General features: G+C 41.1%; 1 protein-coding gene across 1 annotated transcript in view; it reads right to left on the bottom strand.

The window, feature by feature from the left end:
• The window catches only part of LOC108792064 (collagen alpha-6(VI) chain-like), a 92,362-nt gene extending 73,021 nt beyond the window's left edge, over positions 1-19,341 (bottom strand). Inside the window, exons 1-5 of the mRNA XM_018562746.1 lie at positions 19,266-19,341; positions 8,904-9,512; positions 6,218-6,805; positions 3,284-3,880; positions 461-1,081 (exon numbers count right to left, since the gene is read on the bottom strand). Coding sequence (XP_018418248.1) covers positions 461-1,081; positions 3,284-3,880; positions 6,218-6,805; positions 8,904-9,512; positions 19,266-19,341 — 2,491 coding nt within the window. The remainder of the gene's footprint in view (positions 1-460; positions 1,082-3,283; positions 3,881-6,217; positions 6,806-8,903; positions 9,513-19,265) is intronic.
• Between the last annotated feature and the right edge of the window lie 5,063 nt (positions 19,342-24,404).

Raw genomic sequence — 24,404 nt, 5'->3', positions numbered from 1 at the left:
TATATATATATATATCAGTGGCACAGAAAGTCATTACTTTGGTAACCCCCACCCAACATGCATTTATTTATCATTTCAAATGCCACAGTCAGCATCATTTAAAGCCCAACTCTTAATGGGTCCGTTTAACTGAAAAGGATCCCCCAGCAGTGGCTGAAAATGAAAAAAGCTGCTCTAGTTGCCGATCTCCAGACTCACTGATCCAGCACTTATCCTCTTCCAGGTTGAATAACATCTAGCATCATTTAACTCTTGTGCGGCAATCCCAGGGTAGTCAAGGCTCCACCCACACTCTGGACTTACAGGCAAAAAGCTGCTGAGAGCAGTACTCGGCAGCATTTAGAATACAGCCACCACCAAAAGAAAAGTAGACCCTCTAATACATGCTTTATCTAACACATATTTTCAATTTACAACTAATTGCTATACATTTTAGGGGCAAGGGGTTGGTCTTTCTTACCATCCTTTATAGTCCGGGCTAGTGCTGGGACTGAAAATGAATGAACAATGATCTCCTGACACAGGAGCTTCTTTAATCTAAGCTCAATATTTGAAAGCTGGAGAAAGGACTTCACATTTGTAACGTGTTTCCGTGGTGGGTATGATGCTATGCTTTTCAGCTCTGTTTTGTTAGCATTTTGAAAACCAACAGCAAAAACTTCCACTCCCCGTCGTCTTAGTTTTGCTGCTGGTTTAGTTGAATTATCTTTTGATTGCCCACTGGTCATAACCACAGCAATTTGCTGAACACCTTGGTGTGCTCTGCCACCATTTTCCTGAGAGAAGAGCTCCTTTCTGACAAAATTAAGGGCAGCTCCAGTGTGTGCCTCTCCTCCTCTGTAGGGCAGTTTAGTTATGTAGTCCAGAATTTCATATTTTTCCTTAAAGGTATCCAGTTTAAACTCCAGGTTGGGCTGGTCACTATACAGAACTAAGCCCACCCGAACTTTGTTGAAGCCAATCTCCAAACTATTGATAACCTTGTGCAAAAACACTCTTGTTAGCTGAAAGTTGGTATTACCAATACCACTGGATTCATCAATCACGAAAACAATATCAGCCAGAGAGGCACTGCTGCAAACTAGATAGAGAAATAAAAATAAAAAAATTGTTAGAAGAAAATATAAGTATTTTCTATAGTTCATTTTAAATAATATTTTGAAGCTACCGGACTTAGAAATTAATGAAAGGCTGGGCCAATATGGAAATTGTAATAACTGTGCTAGGATATAATGGCAGGTGAAAACATATTCTGTCATCATTTTGAAATTTTAGAAGAAAGTATTTTTCTGATACAATTTTAAATATATGAAAAGTATTTAAACAGCTATTGGCAATGATCATCCTAAAATGAACCTGTGGTTTACCATTGCATTGTAACAGGTTCACTTAGCTGCCCCTCTGCCAAGCTACAGATCATTTTCTTCTTTTTGCTGACCCAAAATTTCCATTTAGCTGGTGGAAGAAAAATATGTATGTCTCTTCTAAACGACTCATAATATGGAGTAAACAAATGGCTGAGGACTCTCTTCCCACCCCAATGTGGATGCCTGAAGGGCCATTTGCCAAGCACCTGCATTGTGGCAATGAAGGAAGAGAGTATGTTACATGTTCCCACCATACACACTCTTTATTTGATCTGGTGACCATTGTTCCCAGGATGCAAAGTACAGAGGACTGTAAAAGTTGTCAAGAGATCAGGATGTGGGCGTACAACTAACTTACAGTTGTGCCACTAGGACAAGAATTACAGTGAGATATCTACAACACAAAAACCTGCATTTTAGCCATTAGCCACATTCGAAACTAATATAATTTTTTTTCTTATATTTACAGTTGCACTATACACAAAACACTACATTGTGCTAATGGTACTGAAATAAAAAAAAGCCCAGTTGAACTCAGTTTTAATCAGCTATGTGTGGAGGTGCATCAAAATAAGGGTGTACAGTCTTAGCCCTCATTCACACTGGAATTGGCCCGCACGTACAGCTCCGTGCTGCGTTCATGGCCGTGCCGAGCAGCTCCCTGGAAGGACGGGTGCTGCGTGTGATTAGTACGGAGCCCCCGTCCTTCTCTATGGGATTACGTGGCCGTATGCCTCCCTACACTCACCCGCCCTGCACGACCGTGCAGGTGCGGGTGAGCGTACTCAGACGCTGAAACGATGGATCCTGTCTGCATCCGAGCAGGAAACACGCACCCGCACGGACCTGCACTTGAGGTGAGCGTAGGGGGCGTATGGCTGCGTAGTCCCATAGAGAAGGACGGGGGCTGTGTACTAAGCACACGCAGCACCTGTCCTTCCCAGGAGCTTCCCAATACGGCCCTGTACGCAGCACAGAGCTGTACGTGCGCGCCGATTCTAGTGTGAATGAGGTCTTAAAGTTCATTTTATTTAAAAAGCAACCACAGCCTAAGAAGAAGAGCCTCTCCTCTGTCAAGCATGCTGAGGAGAAGGATCCTTGCTCTTTGTGTGGAAGCAGTGGTTTCTCTGCAAAGGTCTGACATGCCCCCTGCTGAGCCAGAGCTAGATCTCTTCAATCAGCTGTGACCATATGTTTTGCTGCTTTCCAAGATACAGGTATGACTCTGCAGGAGGCATGTTGGACCTCTGCAGAGAGACCACTGCATCCACAAAGAGAGCAAGGATTCCTCTCTACAGCACGATGACAGACTTTTCTACTCAGTCTGTGGCTGCTTTCCAAAGAAAACTAACTGTATGACTTTGCACACCATTGGTTCTGATTTACCTGTAATGTATTTCGTTGATTTAAACTCAAAGTTTAATTGAACTTTATGCTAATTATAAATTGGGGTACTCATGTTAGTAAATCTATTGCTATTGGGGATTCATTTTTAAATCATGTTATAATTTTATTCAAGCAAAGAAGAAATCTTTACAGGCAAACATAATCAAAATGTACTCTGTTAATTGTACAATGTTTCGAATTACACATTTGTTCTTTATTATAGGGATCATATATTAATGGGATTGTTTAAGGAATTAGTATTTAACCCTAACTGTATGGAGTAATCAGCCATCACAATTTTGTTCACATGAACACAGAGTTGAGGTCCTGGAGTCAATCTCTCATAACATTTTGTGATGTGCTCATAACTGCATGTGAATGGGACATAAGACTGTAAGCTCCACTGGGACGAGAAATAAAGTAAATGGTAAAATGTTCTTTTGAAATTTTTGCAGTATAGGCTGAAACTATGCACATTTACACAGGTTTACATTTACATTTACACATGCACATAGGTTATTCTACTGTACCTGCTGGAGCATTTGGTATAACAGCAAACTGTAGCATTTCCTGTGTGGCAACAGCATTGACTACTTCCTGCTCTACATCCCCTATTCCTCGCAAATCACTCAGTTGGAAAACAAAAGGATCTGTTGCTATTTCTTCTAATTCTTCTCTTTCTGAGTTCCGAATGCCAACTGCAATAGTTGTTACTCCAATACTTTTTAGCTGCTGGGCATGTGTGGTGACAATATCTTGAGATTTTGCAGAGGTTATGATAACTGCAAACTGTGGTAGTCCTTGGTTAATGCGACTCCCAGCTTCTTCTACATAAAAGGTTGTGTGCAAGTAATCCAAAGCACTTCCTGTGTTTAAAGGGCCACCTCTGAAGGTAATGTTTTTAACATGACCTGTAACCTGTTGCTTGGTGTCATGGGTGTTCAGTAAGAACTCTGTCTGTGCGGTCCCACTGTACTGTGCCAGTCCAACACGATATTTATTAATACCCACATCAAGTTGTTCAATTATTCTTGTAATGAATGCTTTAATCTGCTGAAATACTGCAGTTCCAATGCTGGAAGAAGAGTCAACCAGGAAAACAATATCTGCATAACGTTTTGAAGATGCTGAAAAAGATTTTTAAAAATGTAATGCAGTATGCACAACCAATTAACACAAGGAGTGAATCAAAACCACTGAGAATATAGCCAGAGATACAGTTAATCAATCCATACCAACTCAAACCTTGCAAAATCCAGTTGTTTTATGAGTGTGTTCGGTGTATATTTTCTTATAGTAGGCTGGTTTTATATGTAGTGCAACAAAGGATAATCTTTTTGCAGAGTCCAAGTTGGTATGGTAATATAACAACATTACTGACAGGGTTATTCACAAAAGGGTGAAGAGTTTGGAGAAGGCAGTAGAAGTGAACAATCTAGAACAACATAGCTGAACTGGAAAGTAAGTTAAATTGGAGAATTTTCCAAATCACCTTTGTTGGCCTAGCTTGTTCATTTCTCCTGCCTTCTCCAAACTCTTCGTCTGCTTGTGAATCACCCTGTAAATCTCTTACTATCACTTTAGATGGATGTTTATATTACATTTTACTCAATCTTATTACCATATTAAGAAGAAACCAAGAGTATGCCCAACCCTTTATTTGAAAAAGTGGATAATAATTTTTGCCAGTAATGTAAAGAAGCAGGGTTCCCTTGCTTCAAACTTCACTAATCTATTCTCGCTGTGGAAACTCTGAAACCTCAACTGACTTTCACTGAGAAGAAATAAAATTACTTTGACCCGAATGCGAGAAAACACTCATGAGCAGGAAATGTTTCCACTTTTCCATATCTATTTCCACCTAACCACTGGCCACATAACGAGGCACCAATGAAAATCCTTTCTGTGGAAATTATCGTTGTGCGTGGGGTGCCAACAGTCAAACAAATGAGTAAAGGCAAAAAAACTGTGTGGAGGCACCACTTCTACTATACATGGTACTGCTTTTATGGACAAGGGTGAGCACATTTATACCATTGACTTCAAGGCAGACAACTACAACAAATTATTTGGGTTTATGGTTCATCTTATTTGCATATTGACTTTTTTTCAGCTTTACAAACTCAGACAAAATTGTTAATTGCCTACATTAAGAAATCTAAATCACTGCCATTAGACAGGGATGTGCGGTCAGGGGAGGCAGAGCCTGACCTAGTATTATGAAGGAAAAAGCTGTCAGCTTCAAGTCTGAAGCTGACAGCTTTATTTCCATTCAGATCGACTTGTTACTGGTTACATAGCAGGAAAAGCCTCCCCGCTGTGTAACCTGTCATGGACGGAGTGCTGCATCTGGCTTTTGACAGGTAGGTAACCTAACTTAGCTGTCAAAACTTAGCTGTCAAAAGCCAAATGCAGCGCCGCCTGTAATTAACAGGCATTGCTCTGTCCATGACAGGTTACACAGAGGGGACACTTTCCCTGCTGTGTAACCTGTTACACGCTACTCTGAACTTGAAGCTTGAAGCTGACAGCTTTTTCCTCCATAATACAAGATGAGGCTCTGCCTCACCTGCCCCCCCCTGACCACATGTCCCTGCCCTCTACTATTAATAATCTTTAGTAATACTTTTTGTATTTTTGTGAAATCTGCAGGTTGCAGTTATGCTGTGCCCAGCCTAATATGTTTCTCATAATAAATGGCATAGGCGGGCATCTCTGGTCTTCCAGCTGTGCTTTAATTACAAATCCCAACATGCCTCCGCCTCTGGGAGTCATGCCTGTAACTGTCGGTCTTGCAATGCCTTATAGTCCAACAACAACTAGAAGGCATGAGTTGCCCCCTCCCCCCCCCCCCCCCCCCCCCTCCATTCCATGGTCTAGGTGAATGGTGTGTTAAGCGTTTTCTCTCCCTTGGGCTTAGGCCCTAGTGGTTGTATGTTGCAGAAGTCTTCCCTTTTTAGGGGCAGCTAAAGATACTGGGACGTAGTGGGATAACGCAGTTAGCCATAAATAGGCACCAGTGGGTGTCCTCCTTAGAAGTGTAGTATATGATCAAGAGACACTAGAACCTTGATCTCTGAGATGCCAACGTTCTATCTCATATAGCCTGTAATAACAGTGAGTACAGCAAGTATGTACAGAAGATTGGAGTCTGTGTTACGCAGCAATTTTTCAGGAATTCTAAAAAAAAATGCTTTCCTTACTCATTCTCTATGCGATTCACTTACAAAGTGACTGATGACCATTTACTGCTTGAGAAAAACCGATGAGATAGATGTTTCCAAAGCTTTACAGCATCCAAAAAAATCCAATCGCACCTGTTTTGCTGTCTAGTGGTCATTTGCAGTGACTTTCAGGGTAAAAAGCATTCAATTATATGCAATATATGGATATATATGAAAAAAATATATGAATTTGGGATCTATTACAACAGTGTTCCTGACCACATGCCACAAATTGCTTACCTTGAATTTTTGTGACAATGTTGGAACATATGTTACTCAGGAGTTTTGCAGTCACATCTTCAGCAGCATCAAAACTCTCTTGGGGGTAAATGAACTTCCTGCTTGGCTTACTAGCCAACTCCTGTACCTCAAAAATGTCTTTAATATTAGGACCAGTGACATAAACAGAGATGCCTCTGGATTTTAATTTTCTTGCTGGCTGTTTCACCTCATCGGCTGGTTTGCCACTGGTGACTACAACAAGAATTTGGGCAATGTTCTCTGCAGCTCTGCTGCCTGCAGATTCAGTAAAGAACCTGCTACTGACAATGTCTAGAGCCCTTCCAGTGTAGGCAGTCCCTCTTTTATATGATAAGCTTTGTATCCTTTCCAGTATTTCACTTTTTGTGGAATATTCATTAAGTAAAAAAACTGTATCTGTCTCATCACTGTACTGAGCAAGGCCAATACGGACTTTAGTGATGCCAACATCGAGACTAGATACGAATCCATGGAGGAAATATTTTACGTTTTGGAAAGCAGTTTCCTTAATCCGTGTGGAGCTCTCTACAAGGAAAACAATATCTGCCTGATTGGCTTTTCTACAACCTGAAAGAAAAAGGAAAATATATTATTAACGACAATTGACCAATATTGCTGGCTACACTGAAATCGAAAGCTTTTCAGGGGGTTTAAAACTTTCCTTTTTAAACAAAATACTACATTAAAAATGTTTAAAAGGTGTAACTCTATGTCACAAGATGTGTATCTAGTGTACTACGGCAGCAACTTCACATTAATGTGTATTTTAAAGTAAAAATGTCCTGTAAAAGAAGCCAATTTATATTAACCTTTCTCTGTGGCCCACCTCTTAAAATGCAACTTCTTGCAATCCAGCCACTGCATGTATTTGATCCTTCAGGTGGGTCGAATACCTGTTCCCCCTATGCAGTGGGTTCTCCCCCCAGCTCAACAATCCTGCAATGATGTGTGAGCCAGTACAGAGCCGTAGCTAGCTCCTTTTGCGCATGAGGCAAGAACAGAAAATTGTGCCCCACCAACAGACGTGTTATGCCATCTGACGTTGTGCACACACGGCGTCATGTGAAAGTGCGTCCCACCTCCAGGATGGAACTGGTGGCCAAATCCAAAATAGCATAAATATTTCTTTCGTTTGACAAAACTAAAGAAAACATTTTTAGTTTCCGTTCATTTAGTCCGAAACTAGTCTAATAATATGTATGCATGAGTGTGTTTGGGGGGGGTGATGCCTCACTCGCCCCATGGTAGCTACAGCCCTGAGCCAGTAAGTGGAATCTCTGTGTGGATGGAGGAGCAGATATTTATGGTATACACACCTAGGAGTGTTGAATACCTGCAGCTGCCAGGGAGCAGTGAAGCAGTGGCATTTCAAGGCATGGGCTGCTCAAAAGTATAGATGGGCTTTTTTCACAAGGATGATGACGGGGTCACTTTGAAAGTTCATTTAGAATTTAAAGCTAAACTCTGGCCACAAAAAGTTAATTTAACCATATTCTTCAATAGCCTCAAAATATGCAAATCCACTTTTTAGCTTTTGCAAATATTAATAAACATATTGAGGGGAATTTAACAAAACTGGAGCAGACAAAATCTGGAGCAGTTGCCCAGGGCAACCAATCAGCTTCTCTCTTTCATTTTCAAATCTTAACTAAACAAACTGAAGAGAGAACCTGATTGGTTGCCATGGGCAACTGCTCCAGATTCTGTCTGCTCCAGTTTTTATAAATTCCCCTCACGGTCTTGTAAAAGTAACACACAGCCTGTGCAGAGAGTAGAGTTGTAGAATAGACCCAGGAGGTCAACCTGCTACAGGATACCTAAAGAAATCTACTATAGGGAAGTGGACACAGAATTAGACAGAGAGATTAGGCGGGGAGATCAGTGCCTGGTCATTATTACAGGAAATTTCTGACAATGGCAATGTCTAGGAGCCACTTCGTGCTCAACTATTGTACAGATTTGTAAAAAAATATACAAAGACACCAAGGTTCAAATAAGAATGCACATGCCATTTTTATTTAGATATTATTTGTTTTGCCTGGTTTTCGGTTTTATTGTATATGTTAGGGTTAGAACCATTTTTTTCAGGTACGATAAATTGATCAGGGGTTCAGTCAACTTTGTGGTGTTCAAACTGTTGTGCTCAAAGCTACCACACCAGTTTGTGTTACTGAAAACAAATTTACTGATTTTAATATACAGTATGTCCTATAACTATGTCAAGATATATAGGTTTGTACCTTTATTATGCAGTAAGATCTTTTTTTAGAATACATTAATGCAGACGGTGCAAGCTGGCTGCCATGTGTTAGATTCTGGCAGCAGTGCCCCGAGGCACTTAATGTATAAAGGTATAATAAAAACAATAAGCATCTATAAATATATTCATGCTTTGTGCAATCCACAAAGATATTTACATTTTCTATTTTATTCTGTTAGTTCTAGTTTCTATTTCACTTTACTAAAGTGAAATGATATGGCACAGATTGAAGCAATGCTTTATTTCTCCAGATGGTTTGGTTGCTCCAATTTCCTTACAGCTGTTTATAATCATGGAGGAAAGGCGAGTGTAATGAAAGTTCAATACATTCTGTGTCTAGAATTTCAACCTGCAGGCTACAGATTGAGAGGAAGGGAAAGATGGCAGGGCCAAATAATGATTTACCTTGGGCAATCTGACTCATCTGCCTGGTGGCTTCTTCTACTGTAGTGCACAGAACCTGGAGCATGTTTTGGGAAATTCCCTGCAAAGCTGTAAAGTCAGCCACATTATAAACATATTTCTCATCTGGATCGCTGGCTATTTCATTAAGCTCCGTCAAGAGGGCATCCTTTATACCAATGGCATATAAAGTGATGCCTGCCTCCTTTACTCTCCTGGATGGCTCCTTAATATTATCTTGAGATTGTCCATCAGTTATAACCACGGCAATTTGAGGCACTCCATTGTTTGCTCTTCCACCTGCACTTTCTGTGAAGTGATTATCCAACATAAACTCAAGACTTTCTCCAGTTTTCGTGCCCCCGCCTTTGTACTTCAAGGTCCGTACATACTGTAATATGTCATCTTTCCTATTGTAGGAGTTTAAATAAAATTCTGTACGGGGCTCATCACTGTACTGGATAAGACCAATTCGGATCTTATCTTGGCCAACATCAAAGCCATTTATCAAGGTGTACAAAAAGTCTTGCATGCTTTTAAAATTTTCTGTTCCAATGCTCCATGATCCATCCACAAGCAATACAATGTCAGCAATATTGGCTTCTTTACATACTGAAACAAAGAAAATGAACAAACGTTATTTCTTAAGCTGCATAACAAGCTATAACTCCCACACTATTTAAAACTCTAATTCAAATGTGTCAAATAAACAAAGTAGTGGCTCCACTAATAAAAATTTGTTTTTGTTTTTGTCTATGTCCCCATTGGAGAGATTTGCCATTACTTCTTCTCCTGACAGGCCGTGAGGGTAAATCTTTCCAATGGGAGGGTGATAAAAAAAAATGATAGCAGCTGTAACACTTTTTCACTCTAATTAAAAAATATATATTTATCTGAAGCTGGACATTAAAGAGTATGTCAAAAGCAAATATTTTCAGAATAAAATGACTTGTAATTGCATTTTCCTACAGGCTTGTTAAACTGCTCCAAGGGCCCATAAGGGAGGTCTCCAAAGATGAAACAACATTTGGCATGCTCAAACCTCCACAAAAACTGCATAAAGCTGAAAAACAATGCAGTGCGGAGTATTTGTTTTGTTCCGTGGATTACAATATTGCCCCCATGGTGCTTTATTGTTATCCAGCTTGTAAGCTATCTGCATATATTCCTATTTATCTACAGAAATTTGACACCAAAAATGTGATTAAGCCGGAGGATTTTTAGAAAAGAAAAAATTGCTTTTAGGGTCCCTAAGCAAGGTGGAATTAAATGTTGGCACCCATATGGGTGGATGTGGTTTAAAGATATGTCTGTAGCAGGATCCAGAATGTAGTGCAAAGGTCAGGAGCATATTGTACAACAGGGTATACAATGCAGAAGTCAGGAGTATAATGTACAATTTAGCATATACAATGCAGGGTTGAGGAGTATAATATACTACATAGTGAATGCAGTTCAGGGGTCAGGAGTATAATGTACAACATAGTGAATTTATTGCAGTGATCAGGACTATGTAAGATACAACACTGTGTACAGAATGGACTTCATGAAAAGGATTTTACAATGAGAACAAAAAAATTATTGTCTTTCTCATTCACTGAGGGACACAGGATTCAGAACCAATTGGGACGTCCCAAATCAGTCTAACTGAGGGATGGGAAACACAGCAAACAAAATAATAACACTGTTAACAGCAGAAAACTGGAAAGTGACTGCAGAGTTGCCTGAAGGGTCTTACACAAAAAGCTGGCATCAGAAGAAGCTTTCTAATGGAAGAGGTGGCTGCTATGTAGACACACACAGCTTGAACTTCATCCAAACAACAAAGGGAAATTTCCTTCTGATATACTGGTGCCGAACAGAGGAATGGAATCACAATGCTCAGGTTGAGATGAAAGGCTGACACCACCTTAGGAAGGAAGGAGGTTTGAGGCCTTAATACCACCTTGTCGTTGTGTAAAACCAAAAAAGGTTCTTTAAAAGACAAGGCCCCCTAGTTCAGATACGCACCTTGCAGATGCGATGGCAAGAAGGAAAGTAAACTTGTGAGTAATTATGGAAAGAGGAATATACCTGATAGGTTCAAATGTAGTTTTTGAAGACTCTAAATAACCAAATTTAAAACCAGTGACAGGTGATTACACAGGGAGATACATATGAAAACACCCTGTACAAAGGGTTTACTTCATGAATACGAGAATAGTGATCTTTGGAACAAGATTGCCAGTGCCGATATTTGCCCCTTGTTGGTACTCAAAGCAAACTGTTGACCGAGGCATGATTGCAAAGACATCATCCACTGCTTCCACCAGATGATCTCTGCACCTGGAGACAGGGGGCCAACATCTGCCTCTGTGGTCTCTGAGCACTTAGCTGTAGAGGCTATATCTGATTAAGAGTCTTATAAATCCTTGATGGATGATATTGTCCCTATGGAGTACCAGGCAGCAGACATAACTCCTAGGGTTTGAGAGACCTTATTACTGCAGTATAGCCCAACGTAAAGTTGAAAACACAGCCTGTAGTGTGTATGCAGAAAACTCCTGATAAACTGTTTCATCCTCCCAAATGTTTGCTGTCCAATACCCCTTTTGAGGAATTCATTTGAAGAATTGGGCTTTTTTTTTTTACCGTTGATCTGGCAGCGTCCCGTTTGAATGAAGCCCTGATGATTCCTGTAGAGGTAGAGGCCCTGCCTTGCAACCTGTCATGACTGTAATTTTACTCTGTCAAACATTAGGGGAATGGACTAAACTCATGAGAAGGGATCCCCCTTCCCTCCACACTGATCCTTCTTTTGTGGAGTGCTTAGTGCTGTTACCATCAGGCCTGGATTTCTAAATGGGTTAGTGGACATCTTCCATCTTAATTCCCGTATGAGTTTCCTGTCAGTGAACATGTAGAGAATGCTTTTGGTTGCAATGATGGGTTGTGGAGCAGGCACATTAAAAGCGTTTGCTGCGCATGATTTTCCAGGGACAACGGCTCTTCGGAGCTGCCTTAACCCCAGTGACATTGTTGATGAGGGTGTCCAAGAGTACCCATCTTCTGCAGCAGAAGAAGCTTAGACTTCAACCTGGAAACCCCCTACCCTGAGGCCAAGAAGAGTTTCTTTTGTTGCTCAAAGGCTTCAACCTCTAAGACTAAATCCAAGCCAGGAACCCAGTTTCACTGCAAACACTTGGCCTCTGAATCACCCAAACCTGCAGACAAGTCCTCTTTAGCATTAAGGGACACCTCCACTTTCCATAGTGGTGGAATGTCTGTTAGACTTTGTGAACATCTAGATAGACAGCATCTTAGATGCCTGGGTACGGGAGGTGATAGCCACATATAGAGACTAGCTCAAGCAGCTTTAGGATGGGGTCTTGCTGAAGAGAAAAAGTAATCTTAAAAAAGCAACAACTATCATTAAAAATGCTTACACTTTTCTCAGCATGGAAAAGATGTCCATTCTCCTAGGACACTAGTAAGTAACAGTCATGCTGGAAGGGGTTATACCAGACTTTTTTGCAGGTGTCCACTCCTCCTGAGGGTGGCAGTATAACTCAAATGTCTCTGAATCCCATGTCCCTCAATGAAGGAGAAAGAAAAATATATGTAGTGTGGATATTTTTATTCCAAATCAAACTTCCAAGGATGGTTAAATTACTAAAACACTGCAGTTGTTAAATGATTTCTGGAAATAGAAACATTCATTATAGTATAAATGATCCTGAAATATTTAAAAGTAACAGACCAAGGCAACAATAATAAATCTAGTTCTTGTCTGAAGAATGTATGTTTGATGTATTTCTCTAAAGAATTACACCAAAATAAGATTAGACAGTTCCCCAGGGTTTTGCAGTTCTTTAATTAGCCATGCAGTAAAGAATGAAATAAATTAACTTTTTATACTCTTTTCCAAATTTTAAAAGTAATGACAAAACTGGAAGAAACATGTATAGGATTTGTTAATATGCAAGTTTCTTATATATTTTTTGTGCAAAAATATATAAGACTTGCTCATTTAAATGAATTTTACAGTTATCAGGAATGCAGCTGAATTCTGTGCACACAGCTGTTTAGCCCTTATTTGACTTTCAGAGGTGCCACAGGAAGTTCTATAATTTTTTCACATTTCATTTAACTGGACCACAAAAACCAGATAATGTACCATCATGATGTTACAGCCATGCTCAGTACCTTAGTTTCTGGCACCATCAGCTCAATGCTGTTGATTCTGGTGCAGAGCTTCTGGCTAGGTATGAACTAAGGGTCAGGTTTGCTGCTACCATGTGTTTGATGAAAATCCTGCAAGTTTTAGGTTCCCAGGAGAATATTTTATTAAACCATAATGTACAATGTAATGCATAGCCTTTGAACTATGGCCAACTGGTTTATAAGGGCAAATGCGTGGGCATTTGTATAAGCCTGGCCCCTCACTATAAAAGGGGTAAACAGAGCAGCCACAGTGTCAGTGAACTGGAAGCTGTTGTAGGGACAGCATAGGGAAATCTGACAAATCGCACGGGGAGAGATTAGGGTAATTTAGAAAACTGTAGTTTAATTTTGATGTCTAGCTCTGCAGAAACATGACTCTTTTGTCCTTTTTTGTTTTTGCTATTCGAAGCTTTTTTTGTCTTTTATTTTTTTGTGATTGATTTTAGGAGGCAAAAGAAGTGAACAATGTAGGACAACATAGCTGAACTGGAATGTGAGCTGAATTTTTCCAAATCAGTTATTTTAGCCTAGATTGTTCACTTCTCCTGCCTTCTCCAAACTCTTTACCCTTTTGTGAATAACCCTGTAAGTGGAAAAACAGTGTGCAACTAAGCCATCTCACATTTTATCACTCACATTTGCTGCACTCCCCTTTTCCCAGTGATCAAGTAAAAGTTAGGCATACATAAGTTAGGACTATTATCCCTTTTCTAAACTGTCCTGCTGCTGGCCAATTTGCATCCTCCACATAATCTTAATTTAGTAGAACCCCAGCTTGTGCTTTTTGTCTCTATGAAATTTGAGCCTAGCCACACTCATTTAAAATTGTCCTGCTGCCAGTTTTACACTACTGTATCATCTGCAGTCTGTTAATTGCTGTAGTAAAACATGTCTGTACCATTTGTTTCCACTATATTTTGGCCTAATAAACCTAATTAAAACTGTCCTGTTACTAGCCAGTTTTATACTGGTATGTTCCCTGCAATATTTTAATACTTGTAGTAAACCCCAAACATATCCTCCTTGTCTCTAGTAAATTGGAGTCTAGCCTTGCTATGTAAACGTGTCCTGTTATGCTGCTATTTCATATTGACACACTGTTCTGGTGTCCCTGCCAGATTTTCCCTTTTGTCCTGTTTCCATGGCAGATCTTCCCCTCTGTGTTAGATGCTTGGCTGCCAGCCGATTGCAGGTCGCAGGGCTGCAGCCAGTCTGGTCTCCACCTCCCCTATTTAGTGCTAGTTCACCTATTGCTCTGGGTTCAAGCAACGTGTCTTACCTGGCTGCTGGCCCCCCAGTATTCCTAGTGATCCCTGTGTTCCCAGGGATCCCAGCGTTCCTAGCAATCTTTCTCTGTGTTCCCGGAGGTATCCTGTGATTCTTAGTTTCCCTGTGCATTTTTGTATCCCCATTCTTTCTGGATTCCCGTGTACCCCTGAGGATTTCTTGTTTGGCTGTATTCCCTGCTTTGTTGCCCTAAGTGTTCACGTTATATTCTGAGTTCCCTGTGTGATCCTTTGGCTATTGCATCATTTGTTTCTTTGTTTTCACCTGTGTGCTGTGAGCTATCTGTATTGTTGGCACCGCTATACTGCTTTAGTGTTCCCGCACTCCAGCCCCAGTGTGTCTGCTTTCCTCTATTGTCTTGCTTTCTCTGTGCCTCAGCCTGTAGTGTGTCTGTAGTGTGGACTTGCCCATATGTGGTAAATGATGGAGAGAGAGAGGGCTCCTTCTCCAATCTCTCTCTCCCTGCCCTGTGTGAGGCTGACATCCATCAAATCACTGGGGATCCCCAGTGACATCATTCACCATATATGGACTTGCCCACATGTGATAAATGATGGAGAGAATGCTCATATGTGGTAAATGATGAAGAGAGAGAGAGAGGGCTCCTTCCCCTTTCTCTCTCTCTCTCTCTCTCTCTCTCTCTCCCTGCCCTGTGTCACGCTGACATCCTAGAATCACTGGGGATCGCTGAAGAGAGAGGGGAAAAAGTGCTCTCTCTTCAGCATTTACCACATAAGGGCAAGTCCATATATGGTGAGGGCTGCGTGCACAGAGCTTCTGTGCATGTCCATATATTTGTGGACGCGCAGCAGCTCTCAAGAATTACTGTCAGTCACAGTGACGCAGATCAGTGGGGAGGATCCCAACAGTATTGTATTACCCAATTTACTTATTTAGCCTAAGGAATGCAATAATAAAGAAAATATAGAACCCCCATAGTTCTCCTTTAAACCTCAGTGTAATGAACATCTCCTGCATGTGCCTTTCTCTGTATCCCAACCAGTGGCTGTATCACGTATTCTGTGTGGACTCAGTTCACTTTTTCTGTGTGCTGTAACTCCTCAGTGTACCTTGTATTACCCAATATTTGTATATTCTGTACCTCTGTGTGGTATCAGTCTTTCCTTGTGTGCTACTGTCCTTTACCTCCTGGTTAACATCTCTTGTCCTACTTGACACTGAGTTCTGAATCCCGGTGGTGTGCTGTCTCCCCATTCCGACTGTAGTTGGTCAGTCATGTCTGCATGTGTGTGTTGGAGGGCTGCTACCAGGGAGCTGCCCTGCAGCACAACATCCCCACAATCAGGGGCTCTGGAGAAGACCTGGTGCTCCCTAGATTCTACACTATAGCACACCCATGCCAAAAGTGCAGTCACCTTGTCAAAGGGTGTTATGGAAATTCGCTTGCATTAAGCGCACAAATCCAGGCCACGCTAAAAGTGCACCAAAGTGCAGCAAAAACAAGCAATTTCGCCGTGCTTGAAAGCATGTGTATTAAGCTCTTTTGTGCAAGGAAAGGCAACACTCATGCAGAGTCAGACGAGATACTTCATGGTGGAGATTCTGTGACCAAGTGTCTCCTTACACCCGCTCCATTTATTTTTATAGATGTCAAACAGGAAGTGATGTCAAACAGGAAGTGATGTCAACAATCGACAACACACTCAATACAATCCTCAATACACCAGCATATCATAGCCAATGAAACACATGTATACAATAGAAAAGGGAGTGTATGTCTGTCATAGTAGAAGCAGCCTGGTTGCCCATGGTCGCCGCCATCTTTAATCTCCCGTTACCACTGGAGTGTGCTTTATCCAGCATTGCTCAGTGAGCAATGCCCAATAAAGTTATTATGATTCTCATGAATGCGAGCTTATCTGCAGGGACAATGCCATACTATTTCAAGCGCGCTGATCAGACGCATCAGAAATACAAACACACGTTCCTTTCAAAAAGGCAGATATGTATCTTAACTAATACTATGTCCTCAAAGCAAATGCATCCACGCCAAGCCAATAAATCCGCGCATCGTGCAGGGGCCCTAGCCGGCGTCCACACACTCGCTAAGAAAACATTGCTCCGCCATCCACAGGAAGATATCCACTCCAATGGTTTACCCCCAGTGCCGATTAATCCGGGTCACGCTCCAATGGAGTGTGACACAGTAAACCTGACACTGAGAGCCATGATGACAATAATACTGAAAACACATCCTTTTAAAATTTCCACAACAAGGGACAGGCCAGGGACATTTAGGCTGTGGAGGAAAGCGTTAGATGATGCTGGATGTCCTCCAGCCTGGATATAAGATGGGCTCTGTTTGGCTTGGTGCAACTTATAACTCACACCAGTGTAAACTCCCTGTGTTTAGAATCCCTAGTGTCCTTTCACTCACTGTGACTGGTGTCCCTGCCCTGATTCCTGCTCTGTTGGTCCCTGGCTTCCTTCTCCTGGAGGCAACATTTCCTAGTGCCTTCGGTTCCCAGATCATGACACATTTGCTGTCTTTGGGATTTTTCTAGAAACTGGCCAGCCACATGACAGTTTTTCAACAGTAAGACTGTAACACAGTGTACAGCTTTAGGGCCTCCCCCAAGCATGTTATGTAGAAAATGTGTGAATTTTCAATGTTGCCCTCAAAGCCACATGGAAAGATCCTCTCCCTGCTGTACAGTATTTAAATTATTGTTCTGCATCGGTACATGGTACCTTTATCAGGGTTAACGTCGAAGTTAAGCCTGATGAAGGGACCCTGGGGGGTCCCGAAAGCATTTGTTTCCATTTGACAACTGTTCAATAAATGAACTTTTGGTGTTTCTAAAAGGAATTTTGGTGTGCTGGTGACATTTCTTTAAAACATTTATGTTACCTAGGGTGGTCTGGATGCAAATGCAGTCTGCCTAGGAATTCTCACACCTCCAGACCGACATCCACCCATTAAGACATTTTTCATAGCTGCTACCAAGAGCCTTCCATTAAGCGAATGGTTTATTGTTATGCTGCCACCCAGAGGTCACTGTTTTTACTGCACTAATTTTTCTGTAATTCTACCCTTTGTATAATGTAATTTCCTCCTTCCTCATTGTAATTTTGTGCTTTGTTTCCTGCAAGTCAAGGAGGAGAGGAGAGAAATATTCCTTTTGACCATTGCAAACACCATCTACTGTTTGCCTGAACCCTTCTGTGTGCAATAAAGATATTTGATGTGATCAGCTATCTGATAAGGATTGTTTGCAGGGATTGTCTCTGCTTTATTCAGGCCAGGCATAGAGGTGTCAGGAAGGGATAAAACAATATTAGAACAATTGGAGTCAGGATATCCTTCACCAGGCATGGGGGGCAGTGTATTCTTTTATATGTGCAGGGGTAGTTTTTTATGTGTGTGGGGGGAATGTATTATTTTATATGTGCATGGGTAGTTTTTTTATGTGTATGGGGGGTGTATTATATAATATGTGCAGGAGTAGTTTTTTATGTGTAGGGGGGTGAGTGTATTATTTTATATGTGCAGGGGTAGTTTTCTTATGTGTATGGGGGAGGGGTGTGTATTATTTGCTGCAGGAATCCCTAATTGCACCTTAACTTACAAATATGAATAGGGACTTATTGTCTATGTATTAGTGTCCGAAGTACCATACTGGATTTAGTTACATTTTATTTTGAAGTTTGAGATTTGGCAAGCGGCCCCCATGGGAGAAAAAAATTGTGGCCCCCGAGTGAAATGAGTTTCAGACCCCTGCTCTAAAGTAACGGAAATCCTCCCTTGGTCAGCTGTCACCTGAACAAGTGTCCTCAATGGAAGACTCCCCCTCTTTTCCTGCTCTGGTAATAACTCAAAATTTTTGATTTTCATTCACTTTTCACTAGGACAAACAGAGGGGGCAAATCTCCCTAGTGGGGAAACACATAGCAATAAAACCTGACAGGGCTGCTATCCCTTTCCAACTTTATTACAAATGTATCTTTCAGATTGTAAGCCCTCAGGGGCAAGGCGCTCCTTACCATCTTGTCTTGAATTGTATTGTGATTGTAATGTCTTCCTTATATTGTAAAGCGCTGCACAAACTGTTGGCGCTATATAAATACTATGTAATAATAATTACAAAGTTTAAAAAAAATGACATTTGACATAATTTAAATATACAGTTTTTAAGTAAATACAATTAAGTATTTCATAAGTGAGACATACTATATTTCACACTATTTGGCATTATGTGAGTTTCATGGCCCATGTTTTTCTTTGTTCTCCTGTGTCTCCAATGTAATGCAAAATGACAGTTGAAAGATTACAGCTGAAAGAATATTGCATGAGCATACCTCCCATCTATCTCTCATTTGAAAGCAAATCCTTCTGTCCCTCTTTTCTCCTCAGTTGTCCCTCTTTTTGGTCTGATGTACAGATATCTATGACAAGGTTCTATTTAACCACTAAAAGTGTTATTCTGCACCAGAACCTTTCTTTTATCTCTTAATTATCTTGTTTGCTATTTGGAAAAGCCAGAATATAGGAAACATAATGGTGAGAAAAAAATATATTCATATAAATTCTTAATAGTCCACAAAACTGGGGACATGGCAGGTGTGGCGTCCATTGGTTAAATGCATTGTGCTGGAAGGTGCCCCTCTTAATCATCTCAGAAAGGGAGATGTATAGGAAGTATGCATGACCATGATGATAATGCACTGAAATGTACATATACATATGCATAAAACTTTCACCACACAACAGAAATTTGAGCTTTTTTGCAATCATAGAATAGGACAGATGGCTAGCACACTGGTAACAGACTTAAATTGACTTGCAATAAAGACCTCAATATAAAGTAATCTTGTACACTGCTTGTTATAAAAAAAAAAACCACAGATGCATACCTGTTTTCTGTGTGTTTGTTACGTGAACAGTAAATCCAAAGAACAAGAAGAATAAAAGTGATTTAAGGAGTCCCATTTTCTATGATATCTGTGATGAAAAAAGAAGAAATATAAAAAAATTGAGTATATATGCGGCATATATGTGCTGGAAGCTGTTATGAATCTTAAAACATCCCATTCATTGGTTGCTAGGAGTCCTCTGGAGTCCTAGCACCCAATTACTGATCCTTGGTCCATTCAGCTGGCGGCCGGGAGATTCCCCAGCTGGCAGTTGAATTTAAACATAGGGGCCGGGGATGCTGGCCTAATATTCTTAACCACATATGGCCACATTTGGGTAATGATGTCTGCCAGCATCCCTATTGTTTACATTTAGTTGTCTCAAATGACTGAGTGGATGGGTGCCATAGCCAATAGCAGGCTGGCTATGGCACATATCCACTGCCAGCTAGAAATTAGCAGCAGAGCAGACCTGATGGGGAACTCAGTTCTCAGAATTACTCATCATGCTTTGCCTACTCAGTATCACTGACAGTGGGAATCACTGGTTGTGGGCATCACTACAGCCGACAAAGTCCTAATGTCCAATGATGGCAACAGTAGGCAGGTGGAGCCTGATGGGTGATTCTAAGGACTGAGCTCCCCATCAGGTCCACTTTGCTTCAGATTGACAACAGGCAGTGGGTGGGTGCCATAGCCAGATTGCTATTGGCTATGACACCCATCAACTGCCAGCTGTCAATCTGAAGCAGAGAAGATGTGAATGGGAACTCAGTTGTCAGGATTCCCCATCAAGCCCCACCCACCCACAGTCTTCCTGCCTGTGTAATACAGAGCTCAGTGATGCTGATGAGACTGATTTTATCAGGCTTAGCATTACTAAGCTGCACTGAGACCGCAATGGACACTCCAGCCTCATTCACCTCTACACCACAAATAGCAGTGCTTGTGCAGAAATTAAAGTACCTGTTGAATATGGTGCAAGCACCGACATTTGTCATGCAGATGCAGTGCCATAGACACTCTTTATTCATTCCTGTGAATGTATTTTAAAACACACACCTTAGACATGCAGATATATTTCCTTTATGACATACTTTGTAACATATTAACAGGAAAGCAATCATGAATTAATATTGGTGTTTGTCCTTTTACATATGCATCTGGGCTCACGTCTTATCTTTGGCAAAAAAAAAAATGTTTTCAATATGAAACCATTATTGTACAAGCCAGGGTGCTCGGTAAAATCCTGGACTCTGACCTCACCTTTCAGCCCCACTTCAAATCACTGTCCAAATCTTGCTGCCTTTACCTCCATAACATTTCCAAAATATGACTCTTCCGAACCATTGAAGCCACAAAGCTACTAATTCACTCATTTGCTATCTCTTGTCTCAACTATTGCAACTCCCTCCTCATTGGCCTACCTCTACACAGGCTATCCCCCCTTCAGGTTTTCATATTACTTCTGCCACCCACTAACTGCACAGTGTCGGCCTACCCTCTCTGCCAGTCCTTCCACTGGCTTCCAATTAGCCAAACAATACATTTCAAAATATTACCGACTTAGAAAGCAATCCACAACTCTGCCCCAGGTATATATCCAACTTCATCTCAAAATATCACCCAAACTGTCCTCTCCACAAGACCTTCATTCTAGCTCCCTCGTCACCTCGTCCCATGCTTGCCTCCAGGACAACTTTAGATTGTGAGCAATCACAAGCAGGACCCTCCTAATAATCTTGTCTTGAATTGTATTGTAACTGTACTGTTTCCCTTTATATTGTAAAGTGTTGTGCAAACTGTTGGCACTATATACATCCTGCATAGTAATTATACAAATAATAATAACAATAATACATATTTTGGTGGGAATTTTTGCTTTGTAATCATTTTTACATTTTAAAAACATGAACATCTAAAAGGGCCTCTTTTGGCTTTCTGTCTATGATTATTATAAAGTTTAATGTTAGTGTACTCTGGACTAAACAAACCAAACAAACAGTGGAATAAGCAAACTTACGTGAGAAGCAAGCCTGGAGGGTAAACCAAGCCTGTATATACATGCTTTTTGCTAGTGTAATACACTTTTGTCAAAAAGTTATATAGCTCAGGAAAAAACCCTGTAGCTGTTTTGTTATACTGAAAGATTTTTGTTAAAATTCTTCACAACTTTTAAATTCCTTTTAGGACACCAGCTAACAAAAAATATTTGTAGCCACTTCTGCAAAAATAAAAAAATTTCTTAATACATTTTTATTAAAGAATGTAAGTGACATATAGGGGTCTATTCACTACGCTGCCGTAGGCAGCCGAGTGACTAACTGACCCGAACGCTGTTCGGCTATTCACTTCAGGCTGGTACGGCTGATTTCAGCCGTATATCGGCTGAAATCAGCCGTACATCGGCTTGCTTCGTGTGGCTTCGAAACAGCCGAACATGCTCAGCATGTTCGGCTGATCCGAAGTGCAGAAGGAGTTCGACTCAGCCGATCCAACATCTGGATCGGCTGAGCCGAACCTCCGGCAGGCTTCACACTGCTGTTCGGGCTATTCTGAAAGATCCCGAACAGCAGTGAGAGAATAGCCGAATGCCGCCGAGCGGCATTTGGCTCGGCTGTTCTGCTCGGTCCCTCAGAGGCACCGAGCAGAACAGAAAAAGAGTGAAAAAAGTAGAAAAAAGTAAATAGAAAACGATTGTGCAGAGCTAGCAGTGACAGCTAGCTCCGCCCAATAGTTTCCTATTGTCCGGCGGCTCTGCTGCTGTAAAAAAAAAAAAAGTAAAAAAAAAAAAAAAAAAAAAATTCCAGCCGTATATCAGCTGAAATCAGCCATACATCAGGTGGCTTCGGCTGGCTTCGGGTGAAGCTGAGCATGTTCGGCCGACCCGAAGTGCGGAAGGAGTTCGACTCAGCCGATCCAACATCTGGATCGGCTAAGCCGAACCTCCGGCAGGCTACTCGCTGCTGTTCGACCTATTCTCATAGATGCCGAACAGCAGTGCGTAAATAGCCGAATGCCGCTGAGCGGCATTCGGCTCGGCTGTTCTGCTCGGTATCTCTGTGGTACCGAGCAGAATAGAAAAACAGTTACAAAAGTAGTAAAAAATAAAATAGAAAACGATTGGGCGGAGCTAGCATGGACAGCTAGCTCCGCCCAACTGTTTTCTATTGGCCGGGCGGTTCTGCTGCCGTCAATCACGAGAGGGGGACCTGATGGAGAACTGCAGGTCCCCCTCTGCTTATTGACAGCAGCAGTGGGCGGGTGCAATAGCTAGTTTGCTATTGGCTATTGCAAATTGAAAAAGCCAATAGGATTCTAGCTAGGCATTCCTATGGTGATTTTTTTTTAAAATTATTCTGAAGGCAGTCAACGGCTCCAATGTCAGAAAAAAAAAATAACCGAGCAGGGAAAGGTTTACTCGGCTCAATCGAGCAGAGTGAACCTTTCTGGGAGAAAGTGTTTGTCGTATTAGACTCCCAGAGCGTCCAGGAGAGTAATGACAGATGGCGTTCCTGGTTACCAGGTAGCCGGGAAAGCCATTTGTCATTACACACTGAGAACACGGAGAGGCCACTCTCAGTGTGTAATGACAGCGCCCCTGGTTAGCTGGTAACCGGGGACGCTGATCTCTCTTAAAGTGGTCGGAGCCAGCCGTGAGATGACGGCTGGCTCCGCCCAGCTTTCAGAATCAGGCTGTCGGATGGCCAATGGCCGGCCATTCGGCCAGCTTCGGCTTCATCGAGGCATATGCCTTCGGCTCGACTGAGCCGCTCGTCAACTTCAGGAGCTGTACGGTTCTACTGAACGGAAGGGGTCCTGGAGCCGAAGCTAGCCGAAGGATCAACCGAAGCTATGGCTAGATCCTTCGGCAGCTTAGTGAATAGACCCCATAGTATGCTTCCATGTGTTACAATTAGTACTGAGACATTCATACTAAGAGGATTAAACTGAGAAAAATTAAGCATTTGAAATTGTGTTACACAGTAATATTTGCTAGTGCATAGTGTAATTTCATGAAATACATGAAGGGTGTACTAAAAAAAATTGCAGAGCCATTAATCTCGCAAAACTGTGCATTCTGTGCAAATGGGGCAGAAATTAATGTCATTAGTATATATATATTTTTTTTTAAATATAATATCATGAAAATACTGCATTATGGCGACTGGATGGATCTAATCACAGGAAATTAATTTCATATGTTCCTCGGCTCCACCTATTGGCCAGGCCGTGGTATTTTCCTGATTCACTCTAATAAATTTATTACATTCGATCTGAAAAGAACACATACTAATAACGTATGTTTTTAACCCATTCACACAGAACAAACGTGCATGCAGTTTCACATGACAAATTTTTAATAAAAATTTGTGAAGTGAAGAAGTGAGTCAAGGCCAGTGTTATTCTATAACCCTGCAGGAAATGTAAAGTAGGCCTGGCTACTAAGTCACTGATTCGAATCAGTGAATCAACTCACTACAGATTTCGAATAAATCGAATAATGAAAGTGAATGTGATTCAATTCACTGTCGAAGATCCTCCCCTTTCAAAATGAGAGAAGGAGGAAGCTGAAAACAGCCACAGCTTATGATTTGTAAAATAAGCTATAGCATGAGCTGTGTGAGGCAGCAAAAGTCTGAATATCTGAATGAATCACACAGCATACAAGATTCTGTTTTGTACTTCTTGTACTGTACTGTACAATGATTAATAACTATTTTGCTGTATTGCAGAGATTAGTAGCACAGTTATTATTTTTGTATACTATACAAAAGCAGAATAAAGTTACTTAACATTTAATATGCTGACTAGATGTGTGCCTATGTCTGTATATTATGCATGCATTGCACTTTAATACAATAAGACAGACACAAAGTCAGATATATTTTCAGAAGAGTTTAACTAATAGATTTATCTGCAAACGTATCTGAAAATTACGTTATAATCACGTAAGGGAACAGTTGTGACCGAAATTGTTTATTGAGTATTGGTGTTTTTCCTCATTATAATTTCCTATTAAAGTTAATGAGAGTCAAAGATTTACAATTGTACATATAAAACAACTCTGAATGTAAAGAACTGCTGAGTGCTGACTTCAAACACTCAGTAATGAATGTCTCAGGAGTTCATGATCCT

Source organism: Nanorana parkeri, unplaced genomic scaffold, assembly GCF_000935625.1.
Source record: "Nanorana parkeri isolate BGI_ZX_2015 unplaced genomic scaffold, ASM93562v1 scaffold597, whole genome shotgun sequence".
NCBI classification, from domain to species: domain Eukaryota; kingdom Metazoa; phylum Chordata; class Amphibia; order Anura; family Dicroglossidae; genus Nanorana; species Nanorana parkeri.
This window is presented reverse-complemented; position numbering and strand designations above follow the sequence as displayed.